The sequence below is a fragment of the Oncorhynchus keta genome, chromosome 19, assembly GCF_023373465.1.
Source record: "Oncorhynchus keta strain PuntledgeMale-10-30-2019 chromosome 19, Oket_V2, whole genome shotgun sequence".
NCBI lineage: Eukaryota > Metazoa > Chordata > Actinopteri > Salmoniformes > Salmonidae > Oncorhynchus > Oncorhynchus keta.
The window spans coordinates 37757385-37776676 of NC_068439.1; the positions used below are offsets into that span (position 1 = coordinate 37757385).

The 19292-nt window shown below is 43.2% G+C and overlaps 1 protein-coding gene across 7 annotated transcripts; it reads right to left on the reverse strand.

The window, feature by feature from the left end:
• Positions 1–3143: 3143 nt before the first annotated feature.
• LOC118398214 (non-homologous end joining factor IFFO1-like) lies at positions 3144–18161 on the reverse strand. 7 transcript variants are annotated; one of them, XM_035793340.2, is made up of 9 exons: positions 16792–18161; positions 12304–12364; positions 10846–10941; positions 10442–10582; positions 9976–10157; positions 8157–8277; positions 7599–7691; positions 6931–7061; positions 3144–5050 (listed from the first exon to the last, which is right to left on the reverse strand). In XM_035793340.2, exons 1-9 carry the CDS (start codon positions 17808–17810, stop codon positions 4888–4890), a joined length of 2007 nt encoding a protein of 668 aa, XP_035649233.1. In that variant the 5' UTR covers positions 17811–18161; the 3' UTR covers positions 3144–4887. The 7 variants fall into 7 exon arrangements, with proteins under 7 accessions (XP_035649233.1, XP_035649231.1, XP_035649232.1 ...); XM_035793338.2 differs by having other exon boundaries at positions 7599–7694; XM_035793339.2 differs by having other exon boundaries at positions 9976–10160.
• Positions 18162–19292: the final 1131 nt, after the last annotated feature.

Genomic DNA, 19292 nt, shown 5'->3' on the forward strand with positions numbered 1-19292 from the left:
TGTTTCTTGGCCCAAGCAAGTCTCTTCCTATTATTAGTGTCCTTTAGTAGTGGTTTCTTTGCAGCAATTTGACCATGAAGGTCAGATTCAAGCAGTCTCCTCTGAACAGTTGATGTTGAGATGTGTCTGTTACTTGAACTCTGTGAAGCATTTATTTGGGAGGTACAGTTAATTGACGGTTTCTGAGGATGGTAACGCTAATGAACTTATCCTCTGCAGTAGAGGTAACTCTGGGCCTTCCTTTCCTGTGGCGGTCCTCATGAGAGACAGTTTCATCATAGTGCTTGATGGTTTTTGCGACTGCACTTGAAGAAACTTTCAAAGTTCTTGAAACTTTCCATATTGACTGACCTTCATGTCTTAAAGTAATGATGGACTGTCATTTCTCTTTGCTTATTTGAGCTGTCCTTGCCATATTATGGACTTGGTCTTTTATCAAATAGGGCTATCTTCTGTATACCAACCCTACCTTGTCACAACACAACTGATTGGCTCAAACGCATTAAGAAGGAAAGAAATTCCACCAATGAACTTTTAAGAAGGCACCTCATGAAGCTGGTTGAGAAAATGCCAAGAGTGTGCAAAGCTGTCATCAAGGCAAAGGGTATCTATTTGAAGAATCTCAAATATAAAATACATTTAGATTTGTTTAACACTTTATTGATTACTACATGATTCCATATGTGTTATTTCATAGTTTTGATGTCTTCACACTATTATTCTACAATGTAGAAAATAGTTTTAAAAAACAACAACAAAACACTTGAATGAGTAGGTGTGTCCAAACTATTGACTTTTGACTAATGTATCCATTTTACAACCATATATTTGTATATATTTTTTAAAAGTCAAAGTTTAGAGTCTATATTGTCGACTATTGCAAAAATATAGTGAACGGAAATGGAAGCGATCACTTGCGGAAACGTGCGGTCTCTCAGAAATGATCATTCCATTTTTTTTAAACGACAGTTCCTCTGACTTGCCTTTGTGAACCTCTATGGATAGCCTACTGCTTTGTTTTGTTTTTCTTAGATCAACAACGCTTGAAAGTACGCCATGTCAGTGTCTAAGTCAATCCACTGCTAAACAGAAATGGAGCTCAACATAAAGTGTTTGTTGGTGTCTGTGTTCGTGTGTCTACTGGCCGCTTCAAGCTCAACGCAGAAGCAAGAAATACAGTGTAGGCAGCAGATTGTGATGAAGTTGAGCTCAGCTGCTGCCGTGGCCACGTAGCAGACGTGCTTTCGAGCAATGTCTCCTCGGAGTCCACAATGACTTCAAAGTTCACAATGCGACAGTTTTCCTTTCAGCCAGAGGGCACAAAGGATTACTGGTACAGTGTTTAAATGCGCTGAACTGGTAAATGAATGTTTTTGCAATGGGCTTGTTCTCTGTTTTTAGGGTTGTTTTAGTGCTCACTCGTTGATTTGCTTGGGTGCTTCCTCCTTTTTACATCATTTCATTCTTTTAGGAAAGTCCAAATGGAAAGCGAATGATACAATCATTAGGGGGTATGCCTAAGGAAAACAAACTACAGCCATGGAAATGAATGGAAACAAATACAACTCCAGGGACCACCGTCTCCTTCAAGATATTTTATTTTGTACACCACTTCCATTAATACATTGATTGTTTTCCTATTGTTTCCAGAAACCTGGAGGTTGTGATGTTACACAGATGCATTGTATACACAGTCCCAGATCAATTATATTGGTCTCAACGGAGTACAAGTCTTCTTTTTGCAACCACTTAATCATTATAACGTCTCCATACAATGCTGCTGTTTGACACATTCATATTTGTAAGTCACCTGCATTTCAATCATGTTGACCGATATACACTGAGTGTACAAAACATGAAGAACACCTGCTCTTTCCATTACATAGGCTGACCAGTCAGGGGTGGGCAATTCCAGGCCTGATTGGTGTCACAATTTTGCCCCTGCCCCAGCTAATACACCTGACTCCCATAATCACCTAATCATGATCTTCAATTTAGAATAAAATTTGATTAATCAGCTGTGTTTGCTAGGGATGGAGAAAAAGTGTGACACATATCAGGCCCCCAAGGACTGGAGTTGCCCACCCCTGCGTGAAAGCGATGATCCCTTATTGATGTCACTTGTTAAATCCACTTCAAATCAGTGTAGATGAAGGGGAGGTTACAAGTTAAGGAATTATTTTTAAGCTTTGAGACAAGGATTGTGTATGTGTACCATTCAGAGGGTGAATTGGCAAGACAAAAGATTTAAGTGCCGGTTGGTGTCAAGAACTGCAACGCTGCTGGGTTTTTCACGCTCAACAGTTTCCCGTCAAGAATGGTCCACCACCCAAAGGACATCCAGCCAACCTGACACGACTTTCGGAAGCATTGGAGTCAACATTGGCCAGAATCCCTGTGGAACGCTTTCGACACCTTGTAGAGTCCATTCCCCGATAAATTGGGTCTGTTTCAATATTAGGAAGTTGTTCCTAATGTTTGGTATACTCCGTGTATATCATTTGAGACTGGAAATGTAATTGTTCAACTCTTTCACCACATATAATCGTCATTCTCACACAGCTGTTGCTAATATTCATATTTCAACATTGATGTTTTCAAAAGTTTACTTGCTGAGCTTCTGTACACAGTTGCATCACGAGGTATGGCAGTCTATTGATGGCTATGGCGATGCACGTTTTAACACGGCTTTTGCTCTTGTTTTCTTCCGTGTTTACTCTTTTGCGGTAAAGATGAGAGAATTTACTAGGCAGACATTCAAGTTTTATAATATGAAAGATATGTTTTGATTCCCCAGAGAGGCGAACAAGTAAACTCTGAAACATTCTTGCAATACAAGACAGACGGCACGAGACAGAGGTACATGCACGCCAACGAAGCCAGTCTCAGAACACGCAAAGACACTCCCTATACAATGGCCACCTTTTCACTCATACGGTCTGAAATCTCTTCCATGCATTCCTGGCTTCTCTTACATGGATTTGTCTTCTCAGTGTACATTGACATGTTATTTACATTCAGTAACAGCTAGTACAGGTGTTATATGTTTTCAGTTTTTATACAGTGTTTATCATTACTGTTGAATATAGATCCATTTGTGCAACCTATATATGGAGATTTACAAACTGTACAATATAGGGGGAGTATTTACAATAGGCTTTCAGACATCAATAAACAAAGGAGCGGCTCGATTCAATCCGGAGCGCGGACATGCTGTGTTTGTAGTGTGATTGAAATGTAAAGGTCGTTTCTGATTGAGCCGAGACATGCAGCGTTCACCTTGAACGGGGTCTCCGCGAACGCGGAGTCTTGCTTTTAAATGTCAATCGCGCTGTAACGCTGATCTTCCGCGCGACTGATTTGAATCGAGCCCTAGTTATGTTTGTTTTACGTTTTCTCCAACTGTAAACACTGAGCATGTTCAAGTGCAATGAAACTGTGCCACATCCAGAGACAAAACCGCAGATCTCACAAAGCAGATGGTTAAACACACTGCCCGTGTTCAGATAATGAAGGTCTCATGTGCTACTACATAAAACATGTCACAGTTTGAGTGCCCTTGAACGAGCTCCCAAAGAAGTTATTCGCCTGCTAGCAGTATGTTAGATTGTCCTGAACAGGACCAACATCTACTCTAGCCTACTTCTCCCTTTGTCCACGTCCTTTAAACTCATACCGCTTGGCTGTCCATTTTAAAAGTGCACCAAAATAGCAGTCGGATTCCCCCGTTGATTGATCAGAGAGCTTTTTTGAGTTCAAGATAAAGTCACTGCTGGCTGGGGATTGATACGCTAGCATTGAGTGTGTGCTTTTGTAGGTCTTATTTATGTGGGTTGTGATATCAACACTATCCATGGGTCTAATGCAGTATGCTTCTATGTTTGCTTATAGCTTGGAATCCCAGCAATGTGCATGACAGTGCAAAGCTAACGGTACCAATGTTTTACTTTTGACTCTAGACTTTATAGCAATGGCTTTTGTGAATTATCTTTGCAAAACTACATAATATTATCCTCTGCATTTCATGTTTTAAAAAATCTATCAACTATCATACTTTCTTTATAGTTATTTGAATATAAAAAAAAGACATAGCGATCTGAATTTCAATGATGACTGAAAAAGGGCTGAAATAAATGAATCAAGTATGTATGAATATGTAATCAAATAAAGTAAAGGATAATCAATTTAACATAAATACAAATGTTGTGAACTTCTGTTAATAACATGTTGTGTATATACGAATGTTGAAGGATGTAAAGCCTTTTTAAGCAATCTTTCTACAGGTTTCCTAGAAGTGGTATCCATTCTTTTAAACAAAGGGAAAATAGATCATGAGAAGGACATTAATTATAAAGAAAATACATTTTCATAGATGACTATCAACAGCTCGGTCCTTTCCTTTTAGCAAATTGCAAATGCTAATTTTGTTTGTCTGCAACAGACTACTAGATAATTACTTATCCTGTGCAAATAGTTTGCCATTTTTTTGTTTGCCATCAAAAATGCAGCTGTGGTTTCAAATCTGTAACTGCAATGTAACATAAGGCATTTATTCCACAAAAACTGTGTGCAAATAGTTTTTGGGTGGACCTTGCTACAAACAGCAAGGTCAATGTGCAAACTTAACAAAAATGTATATATTTTGATCATTCATATCATATAAGAAGAGATATAAATAGCACAATGTTAAGAAATTCATTGAAATGTTTTTAAGTGCCATTTAGTCCTATCCTCAGATTAGGTATTGTAATAACCTGAACCACAAGAGGGCAGTGATGACATATGGCCCTGGAAAGAGTCTGCTAGTTTTACATAATTGATGGCAAAAAATGTAAACAGCAGCACTATCCAAACTATGGTACATCTACAGGGCATCATCAGTAAGGATTAGGACTTCCTCCATGGTAAGTGAGGGACCGTACCACTATTAACCTGTGTTTCACAGTAGGGTTCATCACTTTCAGAGTCTGTGGGTGGGGACGCCTTTTTCCACTCCTTCTCTCCGTCATCAGAGTCTTCCATTGCCGCAGTAATGAGAGGGGGAGATTTCCTGAAAGGGAGTCAGAGAGGTGGAGTCAAGACAACAGGCAATAAATGTTCTCGAGACAAGATGACTCAATGGTCCGTAATTCCTAGCCTGGTCCCAAATCTGTTGAGACGTCTTGCCAACTCCTATGGTCATTGGAGTAATAATGACCATAGGAGATGACAAAACAGCACAAACTGATCTGGGACCAGGCTACCACACTCACAGACGGGTCAATGTAACGATAGTACAGTGAGGTACAGTGTGGCTAACGACAGGACCTGTATTCTCCATTGCGTATACCTGTCTACAATCTTGTGTGTTTATCGCTGCCATTGTATGATATGTTGTCCTTATCCCTCTGGCATCGTGGAATAGAATATTGTTCTTCTGTCACTAGCATTTCCGTCTGTCTAGTATTGCATAGACAGACCTACATCCACGTCTCTTCGATATACTGTATGAAATCTATCAGTACAGTTGTGAGAATTAAAGAGTTAACCTGAGTGCCAAATCTAGGTCCAAAAGGCTCATTAGCTTCTACCCCCAAGCCATAAGACTGCTGAACAATGAATCAAATGGCTACCCGGACTATTTGTATTGACCCCCCCCCCCTGTTTATTATCCCTTTACCCCTACCTACATGTACATATTACCTCAATTACTACGACTAACCTGTACCCCCGACTCGGTACCGTGCCAATGTGACCACAGACGGTGTGGTGAAGAAGGCACAACAGCATCTCTTCAACCTCAGGAGGCTGAAGAAATTTGGCTTGTTACCTAAAACCCTCACAAACTTTTACAGGATACTTATGGCACCCATCCTGCCGGGCTGCATCATCGCCTGGTACTGCAACTGCACCGCCCATAACCGCAGGGCTCTCCAGAGGGTAGTGAGGTCTGCATAACCTATCACCGGGGACAAACTACCTGCCCTCCTGGACACCTACGGCACCCAATGTCACAGGAGGCCAAAAAGATCATCAAGGACAACAACCACCCGAGCCACTGCTTGTTCACCCCGCTACCATCCAGAAGACGAGGTCAGTACAGGTGCATCAAAGCTGGGGCCGAGAGACTGAAAAATAGCTTTTTTTCTCAAGGCCATCAGACTGTTAAACAGCCATCACCAACACAGAGAAGCTGCTGCCTACATATAGACTTGAACTCATTGGCCACTTTAATAAATGGAACACTAGTCACTTTAATAATGCCACGTTAATGTTTAAATATCGTGCATTACTCATCACATATGTATATACTGTATTGTATACCGTCTATTGCATCTTGCCTATGCCTGTCAAGCCTGTCTATGCCTTGGTCATTGCTCATCCAAATATTTATATGTATATATTCTTATTCCATTCCTTTACTTATTTATTAGGTAGTTGTTGTGGAATTGTTAGATTACTTGTTAGATATTGCTGCACTGTCGGAACTAGAAGCACAAGCATTTCGCTGCACTCGCAATAACATCTGCTAACCATGCGTATGTGACCAATAAAATTTTATTTGATTTGATACCGGTACCCCCTGTATATAGCTTCGTTATTGTTATTTTATTGTGTTACTTTTTTAAACTTTAGTTTATTTAGTAAATATTTTCTTAACTTTTATTTTCTTAAAACTGCATTGTTGGTTAAGGGCTTGTAAGTAAACATTTCATGGTAAAGCCTACACCTGTTGTATTCGGCACATGGGACAAATTAACATTTGATTTGATTTTGATTTGACATCTTGCTATCTTTGACCTCTTTCTGGTATCTAATACCAGGGCATCTCTAGGTATCCCTAGGGTATCTCGTTGACCGATTGCATATCTCATACAGGTATCTCATACCTAGGGTATCTTTCTGAGCGTCTAGGGTGAGCGTTCAGCACCATGCGGAGGTGTCTGATACCTGTCCCCACTCTGGGTGATGAGTCTCCTGCACGTCTCCATCTGCACGTCCAGGCCTCGCTTCATGGAACACATCTCCATGTACTCGTGCAGGTGTCGGTTCATGTCACTCTTAGCCGTGGCCAGCTCCAACTGTGGAGACGTAACGTGAGACAATCCATACTGTAAGTTTGCTGTCTGGTGTTGAAGTGTCACCACAAACATGTTGGAGTGATGAGGGGCAGGATCTTTGCAAGCGCAAAACCAAACAGGCTGCAGTCGTTTGCATAAATCTTTTTTTTCTTTCTAGTTTGTTGTCTTCTTTTAGGTCGATTGTATTTGTACTTCCTATCGTTGCCACGGGGGAACAGAGAAACTAGCAAATGAGCAAGAAAGAGGAGAGCTTCTGGAAAGACTACACTGCCTTCAATTGGTTACTTCAATGTATCTTATCATCTACATAGGAACTCATTTCAACGGTGATTCATGTAAGCACATGGAATGGCTGACTTGTTCATTTCCATCATTTAATAATCCCAGAGAAACGTCTATGTATTTACGGCTCTGTTTACATCTCTGCAGGCTTATAAATAAGCCTTATCCTGCAGCAAAGTCCTCATATTGTACAATCTGCAGGGGGACAACTGTGGTACTTGGAGAAGGGCTTTTGTATGTTTGGGTGTGTCTCACCTCGATCTGGTCGATTGTCTCCTGATACTCCTTCTCTCTAGTCTGGAAGAGGGACTCTGTGTCCTTTATCACCTTCTCTATGGACTCCTCCTGCTGCTGCGTGGTGTGTGTGCATGTGTGTGTGTGTGTGCGTGTGAGAGAGAGAGAGAAACACATTGTTTTGTGCTTATTTGCCTAATATACATGAGATAAAAGGAATGTCAATCAGTATATGGAAATGTAATATACTGCCAATCCATTGCATAAGTACAGCTCAATTCCAAAGTGTCTCTATTGCCCTGCCTCTCTGTCTCTCTGTCTCTCTGTCTGTCTGTCTGTCTGTCTGTCTGTCTGTCTGTCTGTCTGTCTGTCTGTCTGTCTGTCTGTCTGTCTGTCTGTCTGTCTGTGTGTGTGTGACAAGGCAGCCCAACCATAAGAATAATTAATAAGCATGAGGTACAGTGAAACACGCCCTTTAACACAGTTCTGGGATCAGCTTACCTAGCCAGCTCCTAACATTAACCATTACAGTGGTAAATACAAAACTTAAATCAGCCAGTGGCAGGTATAGTGGCCTACCTCTCCCTGGGTCTCCACTGCTCCCAGAGTGTATCCTGGAAAATCCTCCCACAGCAGCAGAGTCTCCTCAGTCTCCTCCCAGGCCAGGCTGTCACAGTCGTCCTCAAACTCACACTCCCTCCTGCAATAGTATGGCTTACTAGTTGTACATATATTTACATACAGAACAAAAATATAAACGCAACATGTAACGTGTTGGTCCCATGTTTCATGGGCTGAAATAAAAGATCCCAGAAATGTTCCATACGCACAAAAAGCTTATTTCTCTGATTTTTCCTGCTAGTGAGAATTTCTCCTTTGTCAAGATAATCCATCCACCTGACAGGTGTGGCATATCAAGAAGCTGATCAAACAGCATGATCGTTACATAGGTGCACCTTGTGCTGGGGACAATAAAAGGCCAGTCTAAAATGTGCAGTTCTGTCAAACAACACAGTGCCACAGATGTCTCAAGTTTTGAGGGAGCGTGCAATTGGCATGCTGACTGCAGGAACGTCCACCAGAGCTGTTGCCAGAGAATTGAATGTTAATTTCTCTACCGTAAGCCCCCTGCAACATCGTTTTCGAGAACTTGGCATTACATCCATCCGGCCTCACAACAGCAGACCACGTGTAACCACGCCAGCCAAGGCCCTCCACATCCGGCTTCTTCACCTGTGGGATGGTCTGAGATGAGCCACCCAAACGGCTGATGAAACTGTGGGTTTTCACAACCAAAGAATTTCTACACAAACTATCAGAAACCGCCTCAGGGAAGCTCATCTGTGTGCTCGTCATCCTCATCAGGGTCTTAACCTGACTGCAGTTCGGCGTTGAAACCAACTTCAGTGGGCAAATGCTCACCTTTGATGGCAACTGGCAGGCTGGAGAAGTGTGCCCTTCATGGATGAATCCCGGTTTCAACTGTACTGGGCAGATGGCAGACAGCGTGTATGGCGCTGTGTGGGCGAGCGGTTTGCTGATGCGACAGTTTTCAACAGAGTGCCCCATGGTGGCAGTGGGGTTATGGTATGGACAGGCATAAGCTAAGGACAACGAATGCAATTGTATTTTATCGCTGGCAATTTGAATGCACGGAGATACCGTGACGAGATCTTCAGGCCCGTTGTCGTGCCATTCATCCGCCGCCATCACCTCATATTCTGTACATAATTCCTGGAAGCTGAAAATGTCCCAGTTCTTCCATGGCCTGCATACTCACCAGATGTCACCCATTGAGCATGTTTGGGATGCTCTGGATCGACGTGTACGACAGGGTCTTCCAGTTTCACCAATATCCAGCAACTTCACACAGCCATTGAAGAGGAGTGGGACAACATGCCACAGACCACAATCAACAGCCTGATCAACTTAATGCGAATGACATGTGTTGGGCTGCATGAGGTAAATGGTGGTCACACCAGATACTGACTGGTTTTCTGATCCACGCCCCTACCTATTTTTTTAAGGTATCTGTGACCAACAGATGCATGTCTGTATTCCCAGTCATGTGAAATCCATAGATTAGGGCCTAATTCATTTATTTCAATTGACTGATTTCCTTATATGAACTGTAACTCAGTAAAATCTTTGAAATTGTTGCGTGTTGCATTTATATTTTTGTTCAGTGTAATTTACTGGCCGACTCTGGTCCGCTCATTGCTTACAAGTGACAGACTAGTCCTGGTGATGAGCAGTGTGCAAGCTTTTAATCCAGACCAACTCTAACAGTCCTGATTCAAATAATCATGGTCTGAAATGTAGAGTGTCTCCCCAGTTGTGGTGATTGAGACTTTATCAGACCTCGATTGCTGACCATTTCCACATAGTTAGGACTCACAGCTGGTTCAGCATCCTCTGCATCTCCTCGTTGATCTGATTGGCTGACGTGCTACATGACTCCTCATCATTGCCCCTCTCGCTCTCAGAGATGCTCGTTGGTTCATCCCCATCACCGCCTTTAACCGACTGGGCCGCCTGCTTTCGGGGCCGGCGATTCAGAGTGGAAGGAGGTGTGGCCATCTGCTAGATAAAGGTGGAATAACAGTGTAATAGCAGTGTGATAAAGGTGTAATTAACATGAATTGACCTAGAAGATATGAGTGGACTTGCTTCCACAGAATGGGTCATGCTGTAATTATACCAATCGACGATTTCTCCAACAGATCTAGAATCAGCTTACCTCGGGAAAATCCTACACTTAACCATTATGGTGGTAAACGCTAAACGGATCTCATATCAGTGTCTAGGGGCTACCTAACATATAGTATAGTTAGTTGTATAGTGGCCTAATAAGCAGTCCTGACCTGGAAGATCTGGATCATGTCTTCACAGTTCCTCTGCTGGGCCACATCACACAGGCGAGCCGTGATGTCGATGCGTCTACAGATGTCCATGTCCACCTTCATGGCCTTCTCCTGGATCTTACTGTCCAGATCTGACAGGTTCTGATAGAGAGAGAGAGGAGAGGAGAGTGAGTGACCATCGCAATAGGAAATATGTGTTCACAAATCTTTTTTTTATTTTAAAATACATTTTTGAAGTAAACCCCACCAATGTGATACCAATTAGAGATGTTCTATGATTTTATAACTCAAAAGTGAGTAGGACAAAACTCCTATTCTAAGCCATCTCTCATGGGACTACTTTTGAGGTATACAAATCTCAACAGCTTGAGTGAGCTATTCCAACGTTGCTATGAGGGACTCACGTTGCTCATTAGGCCTTTGAAGAGGACCAGCTCAGCTTTCAGCTGTTTCACCCTGAGAGCCAGCTCATCCTGACACACCTCACTCTCCTGGAGATCCTGTACACACACGCACGCACGCACGCACGCACGCACGCACGCACGCACGCACGCACGCACGCACGCACGCACGCACGCACGCACGCACGCACGCACGCACGCACGCACGCACACGCACACGCACGCACGCACGCACGCACGCACGCACGCACACGCACGCACGCACGCACGCACACGCACACACGCACGCACGCACGCACGCACGCACGCACGCACGCACGCACGCACGCACGCACGCACGCACGCACGCACGCACACACACACACACACACACACACACACACACACACACACACACACACACACACACACACACACACACACACCTTATTTGCATTGCAAGTATGACATAAACATAACTGATTATAAGTATGCATAATAAATAGAATGGGTGGTGTATTGCATAGTTCATTTGTAGTTCTTTCCAGCTCAAGTTACACAATACACTATCTCTCTACTACTGCTTTCCAATCAACCCAGCTGATCTGAGGTGGAATCATAATGTTAGTGTGATGGGAAATTTTAAAAGGGGTAAACTGCAGTTCAAACGATAACAAAGCAGTCGCCCTCCAGCTTTTTAGGTACACAGCTTAGGGATGGGGGGTTCGGAGAAATGCAACCACTATCAAATTCATAGACGGTGCTATGGACACAAGGACTCACCATCCATGAGTTCAAAATGATAGATTTAACATGTTTTAAAGCTACACTATACAGTGTTTGTTTACAATGACATTGTTTACCAACAATGGAGTAAAACCCACTTCTATTTTGGGTTCTGAGGGGGTTTGACTGTTGAACTAAGCTCACGAGGCATTTACATATGTTTTGTTTTTCAATAATCAATGGCTATATGTAATTTATTAAAACATGTATGCGTAACCGATACAGCTAGTTAGCGGTGGTGCGCGCTAATAGCGTTTCAAACGGTGACATCACTCTCTCTGAGGCCTTGAAGTAGTGGTTCCCCTTGCAGAGGCCGCGACTTTTGTGGCGCGATGGGTAACGATGCTTCGTGGGTGACTGTTGTCGGTGTGCAGAGGATCCCTGGTTCGAGCCCGGGGCGAGGGGACGGACAAAAGTTAAACTGTTACATTGATGCTGTTGACCCGGATCACTGGTTGCTGTGGAAAAGGAGGAGATCAAAAGAGGGGTGAGTGTAATCGATGTGAAATGGCTAGCTAGTTAGCGGTTGTGCGCGCTAATAGCGTTTCAATCTGTGACATCACTCGCTCTGATGGGTAACGATGCTTCGTGGGTGACTGTTGTCGGTGTGTGCAGAGGGTCCCTGGTTCGGGGGACGGACGAAAGTTAAACTGTTACATATGTTGCCCTTTATCATTGACACAGCTAAGGGCTTACCTCCTCCAGCTCAGCCACTTTCTCCTGGAGGTCCACTCTGAATGTATATTCTTCCTCCCATCTGTTGAAACACACACACACACACACACACACACACACACACACACACACACACACACACACACACACACACACACACACACACACACACACACACACACACACACACACACGCACACAGTGATCATATAGATAAGAATGGAGATGGATGAGGAAGTCATCACCACAACATCGCACTATCATCACTGTCTCTTCTGGGAAGACAACTTCCAATTACACACCCAATTTTAGCAGTTCAGTCCCACAATCACCATTATTGTCTATTTAGGCTATTCTAGTACCTCAATTTTCCCGACCATCTGTGACTGAGTGTAAATAACGTTGTCAAAGGCAACAATGTCTCACAAATAGTATGATAGTAACACTGGATCAAATCCCCAAGCTGACAAGGTAAAAATATGTCATTCTGCCCCTGAACAAGGCAGTTAACCCACTGTTCCCCGGTAGGCCGTCATTGTAAATAAGAATGTGTTCTTAACTGACTTGCCTAGTTAAATAAAGGTTAAATAAAAATGTATGTAAAAAAGTTCCAAATAACAGATAGATAGAAACCATCTCCTATAGGCTACAGTGGTGTGATTATGCAGTTCAATTAACCAATAAGGCCCAAGGGTGTGTGGTATATTGGCCATATATCACAAACCCCAGAGGTGCCTTATTGCTATTATAAACTAGTCACCAACCGTGGAGGCTACTGAGGGAAGGACGGCTCATAATAAGGGCTGGAACAACGCAAATGGAATGGCATCAAACACCATGGAAACCATGTGTTTGGTGTATTTGATACCGTTCCACTGATTCCGCTCCAGTCATTACCACGAGCCCGTTCTCCCCAATTAAGCTGCCACCAACCTCCTGTATTACCAAAATAACTAGACCAGTAAAAATAAATGTTTCGTCATACCCTTGGTATACGGTCTGATATACCACAGCTGTGAGCCAATCAGCATGCAGGGCTCGAACCACCCAGTTCATTCTAAAGTTTGATGGAGTCTGTATATCCACGTTGTGTGTCTAATCTCCCTTACTCAGCTGTGTTACGGAACAGGACACCACGTAGTATGCATATAGAGCACCCTGCTGCAACACTTACTGAAGGTGAAGTGGCCTAACCCAGGAGGGTGCATGTGCCATAGTCCACGTTGCCTATACACACATCAGTCTGCTCAAGTGGGGATGCAGTAGCCTGTGGTTAACAGTATACGTGGGTAGCCTATGCTGTAAATTCAACCTGGTCTCATAGCATTTTGTATTATTCCGTACGTAAATCCGAGACACTCCATTTAGTATGATATGTTATGTTTCGTACGGTATGTATTAAATTGTGGATGTCCATCACCCATTTCATATAATATGTTACAAATTACAAAACGCACTATATGCTACGAATTTGCAAAACTTATGATATGTTAACCTTTGGGGAGACGATCGCATTGTACATCCACCCAGACCAACCAGTTTTTTTATCCCACAGGCCATAAACTTTCTGAATCTGCACATAAAATGAAATAATATATTTGTATTGCTGCATTTTTATACAATTAATTTAACCCTAGTAAAAATTCCCTGTCAGTTAGGATCACCAGTTTATTTTAAGAATGTGAAATGTCAAAATAATAGTAGAGAGAATGATTTATTTCAGCTTTTATTTCTTTCATCACATTCCCGGCGGGTCAGAAGTTTACATACACTCAATTAGTATTTGGAAGCAATGCCTTTAAATTGTTTAACTTGGGTCAAACATTTTGGGTAGCCTTTCACAAGCTTCCCACAATAAGTTGGGTGAATTTTGGCCCATTCCTCCTGGCAGAGCTGGTGTAACTGAGTCAGGTTTGTAAGCCTCCTTGCTCGCACACGCTTTTTCAATTCTGCCCACTAATCTTCTATAGGATTGAGGTCACTCCAATACCTTGACTTTGTTGTCCTCAAGTAATTTTGCCACAACTTTGGAAGTATGCTTTGGGTCATTGTCTATTTGGAAGACCAATTTGCAACTAAGCTCTAACTTCCTGACTGATGTCTTGAGATGTTGCTTCAATATATCCACATAATTTTCCTACCTCATGATAACATATATTTTGTGAAGTGCACCAGCCCCTCCTGCAGCAAAGCACCCCCACAACATGATGCTGCCACCCCCGTGCTTCACGGTTGGGATGGTGTTCTTCGTCTTACAAGCACCTCCCCCTTTTTCCTCCAAACATAACGATGGTCATTATGGCCAAACAGTTCTATTTTTTGTTTCATCAGACCAGAGGACATTGCTCCAAAAAGTACAATCTTTGTCCCCAAGTGCAGTTGCAAACCGTAGTCTGGCTTTTTTTATTGCGGTTTTGGAGCAGTGACTTCTTCCTTGCTGAGCTGCCTTTCAGGTTATGTCGATATAGGATCGTTTTACTGTGGATATAGATACTTTTGTACCTGTTTCCTCCAGCATCTTCACAAGGTCCTTTGCTGTTGTTCTGGGATTGATTTGCACTTTTTGTACTAAAGTACGTTCATCTCTAGGAGACAGAACACTTCTCCTTCCTGAGCTGTATGACGGCTGCATGGTCCCATGGTGTTTATACTTGTGTACTATTGTTTGTACAGATGAACGTGGTACCTTCAGGCATTTGGAAATTGCTCCCAAGGACAAACCAGACTTGTGGAGGTCTACAATGTTTTTTCTGAGGTCTTGGCTGATTTCTTTGGATTTTCCCATGATGTCAAGCAAAGAGGCACTGAGTTTTGAAGGTAGGCCTTGAATTACATCCACAGGTACACCTCCAATTGACTCAAATGTTGTCAATTAGCCTATCAGAAGCTTCTAAAACCATGACATCATTTTCTGTAATTTTCCAAGATGTTTAAAGGCACAGTCAACTTAGTGAATGTAATCTTCTGACCCACTGGAATTGTGATACAGTGAATTATAAGCGAAATAATCCGTCTGTAAACAATTTTTGGAAAAATGACTTTATGTCATGCACTATAGGTTGTTTACAAGAAATGTGTGGAGTGGTTGAAAAACGAGTTTTAATGACTCCAACCTAAGTGTATGTAAACTTCCGACTTCACCTGTATATGGTTGTCACTGTTTTTAATGTTGTTGTTTTATATTGTTGAACCCTGACTGCACAACACATTTCCCAATTGGCACAATAAAGATAACTTGAACTTGAACCCTACTTTCGGTTTTGCCTTAAGTATACACTGTATAAGTTGAATGGAAAATGAAGTTACATTCTATTCCAGCTTCACACAGCCCCCTGGAGACTTATTACACAAAAACTAATTGTATTGTTACTGTATTGTTATGAGACAGTCGTTTTTCATGCGATCTAAGGCAGATGATTGGAAATGTTCCCATGTTGAACAATTTGACCTTCTCAATAAAAGAGAATTAGAGGAAGGTGTTTCAGCTGGCAAGGCATAGAGGCTGGTGAACAGAGAGTTGACGTTGCCCTGTTGCCATTAACATTCAGACAGTGGATTATAGGCTGTAGTGAAGGTTACTGGTGTCATTTAGTGATGTCAGCATCTTCTCACAGATGCTGCAGAAGGCGAGTGCGATGGGTAGAGGGGGTGAGAGAGAGAGAGAGAGAGAGAGGAACAGGGAGTTTGTATGTGGAAGAGAGAAATAGAGTGGGAGAGGGTTCAAGTGAGAAAAAGAGGGGCAAGAGAGGGAGTGATAGAGAGAGTGTGAGAGAGGAAGAGAAAGTGGGAACAAGAAAAGGAGAGAATAATGTGAACAGCCGCTAGCGGCCCCACTAGCGGTCACAGGTTTCAGTACAGTGCTGCATTGCAGGTGGTGAGACGAAACGCAGATGGGCGGAGGAGGGAGAGGGAGCGCGAGAGAGAGAGAGGCCATGTGAGAGAGAAAACATTGTACTGCTGACTTCTCCCCAGCCAATTCAGCCCTCTCTAGATAATCTCCTATTGGATAAGAGATTGGCCAGTGCTGTTCTTTTAAACGCTGTGATTAGCCATGTTTGAACTATGATCCCCAACCAGCCTATAGTGAAGCCTTGTAATGGCATATCACTTGGGAAGTACAGGGGCAATTTGAAGAGAAAAAGTAGAGTGGCTAAAACCAGAAGCCATCTTATGGAGGATGATGATGCCTCTTCATTTCAACTTAGTTCTAAGAAAGCAAAAACACACTATGGTTGATTAGGCTCAAATCAGGTTACTGTTAGACAAGACTTTGGCAGAAGGACACAGATGTTAGGGTATCTGTAACTATAAAAAGGATCACTGATTAGTAGAATCGGGTGTGTAATTAGAGCAGGGCTGGACAACCCCTTCACTCTCCAGGATGAGGGTTGGCCAATCCTGGGGTATAGAGACAGTAAATGACATCACACATCAGGCCTACAGTTGACAATAACATCGGCTTAAAGCCCCAGGCCTTTAACTATAATGGTTAGACCGCTTCATCCATACCTGCGTTTATACTCATCCCTCTCTCGTTTCACCTTGCCCAACACGTTGTACAGGGCCCGTATCTCAGGGGTGATGGTGTCGATTTGTACACCTACTCCGTCCGTTTGGGCACAAGGCACACCCGTGCCTGTTATGCGCGAATCCCTCCCCGCGCCAAATCTGCGGTCGTGGTTGTAGGACCAAACTGCGCCGGGAATGAACCGGGGAGGCGGGTTAGTAGACATACCAGTCCCAAAACGGAAATATTTCTCGTTAATGTTGGATATCGTCTCGCAAGGATCGGTAGGGGTTAATAAAGGACTGATGGAAATATGTGGAGTGAGTTGGTTGGAATTGAGGTTGCAATTCGAGTCAGTCAGAGTCGAGTTCCTAAATACTGATTTGCTGTTGGACTCAAAGACGGGAGTTGTAGGCCTGTTGAGTGATGGAGAGAGAAGGCCTCCGGGCAGGTATGCAGAATTATTTACGTTCTGGAGGGGGATATGTCCGGGCCTAACTGCGATGGACCCTACGAAACCAGTCTGGACTCCCATTTCCTTAGTCAATGGCTTTTTCCTGTGTCCTTCTCCTGAATTGTCCTCATTATTTTCCAAAGCCTGCTGAAGCTGCTTCTCTAAAGCTTTATTCCGACGCTCCAGCTCATGAACTTTAGCCAAAAAGCAGCGGAAGCGCAAATTCAGGGTCTTGAGAACACTGATGTTGGAGCCCAAGTCATTACGCAGGGCCATCGCTGCAGGGGGCGGCGGCGCACGGTGCATGTTGTTCAGGTGCAGATACCCGAGTCCCGAAGGTGGCAGCGCACTAAATTCCAGACCAGACAGCCCATCTTGTCCAAAGCCAGTGTGCTCACCCAAGATGAAGCCTGAGTCAGGTGCACCGTATGAGTCTAGGCCTGTCATAGAAGAATCCGAATTGCTGCCCATCTGGTTATGCTGCTGTTGCTGAACCAGGTACGCGTTCTCCCCCAATAACGGATTCATGCTTGCGTATGAAAATCTGAAATGTTCGAAATCCGGCATGAAAACAGACTTCTTAATTTAGCTTATTTGATTTGATTTGATCTTGAAAGCTAACTCCTGATGCAAATAATGGCCTTACTTGCTCTATCCCTAATAGCCTTGCCCTGTGAAGAGTTAGCATATGCGTCCTACCAGGACAGAATAAGATAACTGAACAAAATCAAATCATTTATAGGCTATAGGTAAAAAGGTGCTATTGAACAAGTAGCATATTCCACGTCTTAAAATTACACCCGTCAGTGACTAAAAAAGCCGCAGCAATCAAGCGGTGAAGGAAGGCTACCTGGCTGGCCGCAGCGCAACTACTAACTTTGGCGTAGGGATGGATGTCTGCCGAAGTAACAGTACAGTCAAGACCATGGCCAGGCAGAAATAAACAAGCTACTGCGGGTTTTAACTACCGCCATGACTAGAGTAAACGCGCAATCACCTACTGCTTGGCTTGAGTAAATTCTCGACACGTTTCATTAATGTCACATTGTGTGTTTATTTGACCCTACACGTGAGTAATATCAATGCCATTATTGTCTGTAAGTCTAACTTTGTCACCATTATTTCAATCAAATATGGCTCACGATTTAGGAGTTTTACGGCACCCTCAGCATCCCCTGGGGACGTCAGAGAGAGCCCATAATAACGTTGCCTGTAAGGTTCTCTGCTCATATTGTCTAAAAGCTATGGGCTACTGGCTTACTGAAACGTTTGGACTGTGCTTTGGGCAAAAATAGGCCTACATCTGGTTGAAACGTATGCTACACATCCTCCATTACACAATTTCCTGTTGTTTGATCGAGGAGGGCTGAAATATGGTAAAATACATTTGATTTCATTTGACACATACATAAAAACAATAGAATAAAAAAAAAAAGTTGAATGTTGGCAATTGGATCAGTGGAGAGAAGAGTGTGACTTGCTGACAGGCCACGCCCTCTTAGTGTGGATAGATGTTGCTGTTGGTCATGAATTCCTGACGCATCTTGTGTAGATCTCCACCCCCCCAGCACCTGATCTATGTCAATCTCTGGCCTGCTGTTCACTGAAATGGCGGAGGGAATGACATCTCCACCCGGCACAGCCAGAAGAGGACTGGCCACCCCACATAGCCTGGTTCCTCTCTAGGTTTCTTCCTAGGTTTTGGCCTTTCTAGGGAGTTTTAACCTAGCCACCGTGCTTCTACACCTGCATTGCTTGCTGTTTGGGGTTTTAGGCTGGGTTTCTGTACAGCACTTTGAGATATCAGCTGATGTACGAAGGGCTATATAAATAAAATTTGATTGATTGATATTTACTAACATCACAAGATCCTCTTCCAATAGCATTTTGAACATGTACCGTGTGTCCCCCACAGGAATCTATCTACCCATTAAAATCAGACTGATGTGTCGTAGTGCAACTGGAAGTGGCATTCCCAGTTGCAATGGAGGATGTTGCTCTTTTCTCAATGGGGGTTTTCACAGTAATGGTAGAATGGTCGGGTGTATA

Excerpts from the sequence above, each read along its gene's own strand:
- LOC118398214 (XM_035793337.2), bottom strand. The coding sequence starts at position 17,810 with ATGCCGGATTTCGAACATTTCAGATTTTCATACGCAAGCATGAATCCG. Across the intron at positions 10,583-10,845 it reads TCAAAGGCCTAATGAGCAAC|AACCTGTCAGATCTGGACAG; the intron begins GTGAGTCCCTCA and ends TCTCTCTATCAG. Across the intron at positions 5,051-6,930 it reads ATCACCCAGAGTGGGGACAG|GAAATCTCCCCCTCTCATTA; the intron begins GTATCAGACACC and ends ACTCCCTTTCAG.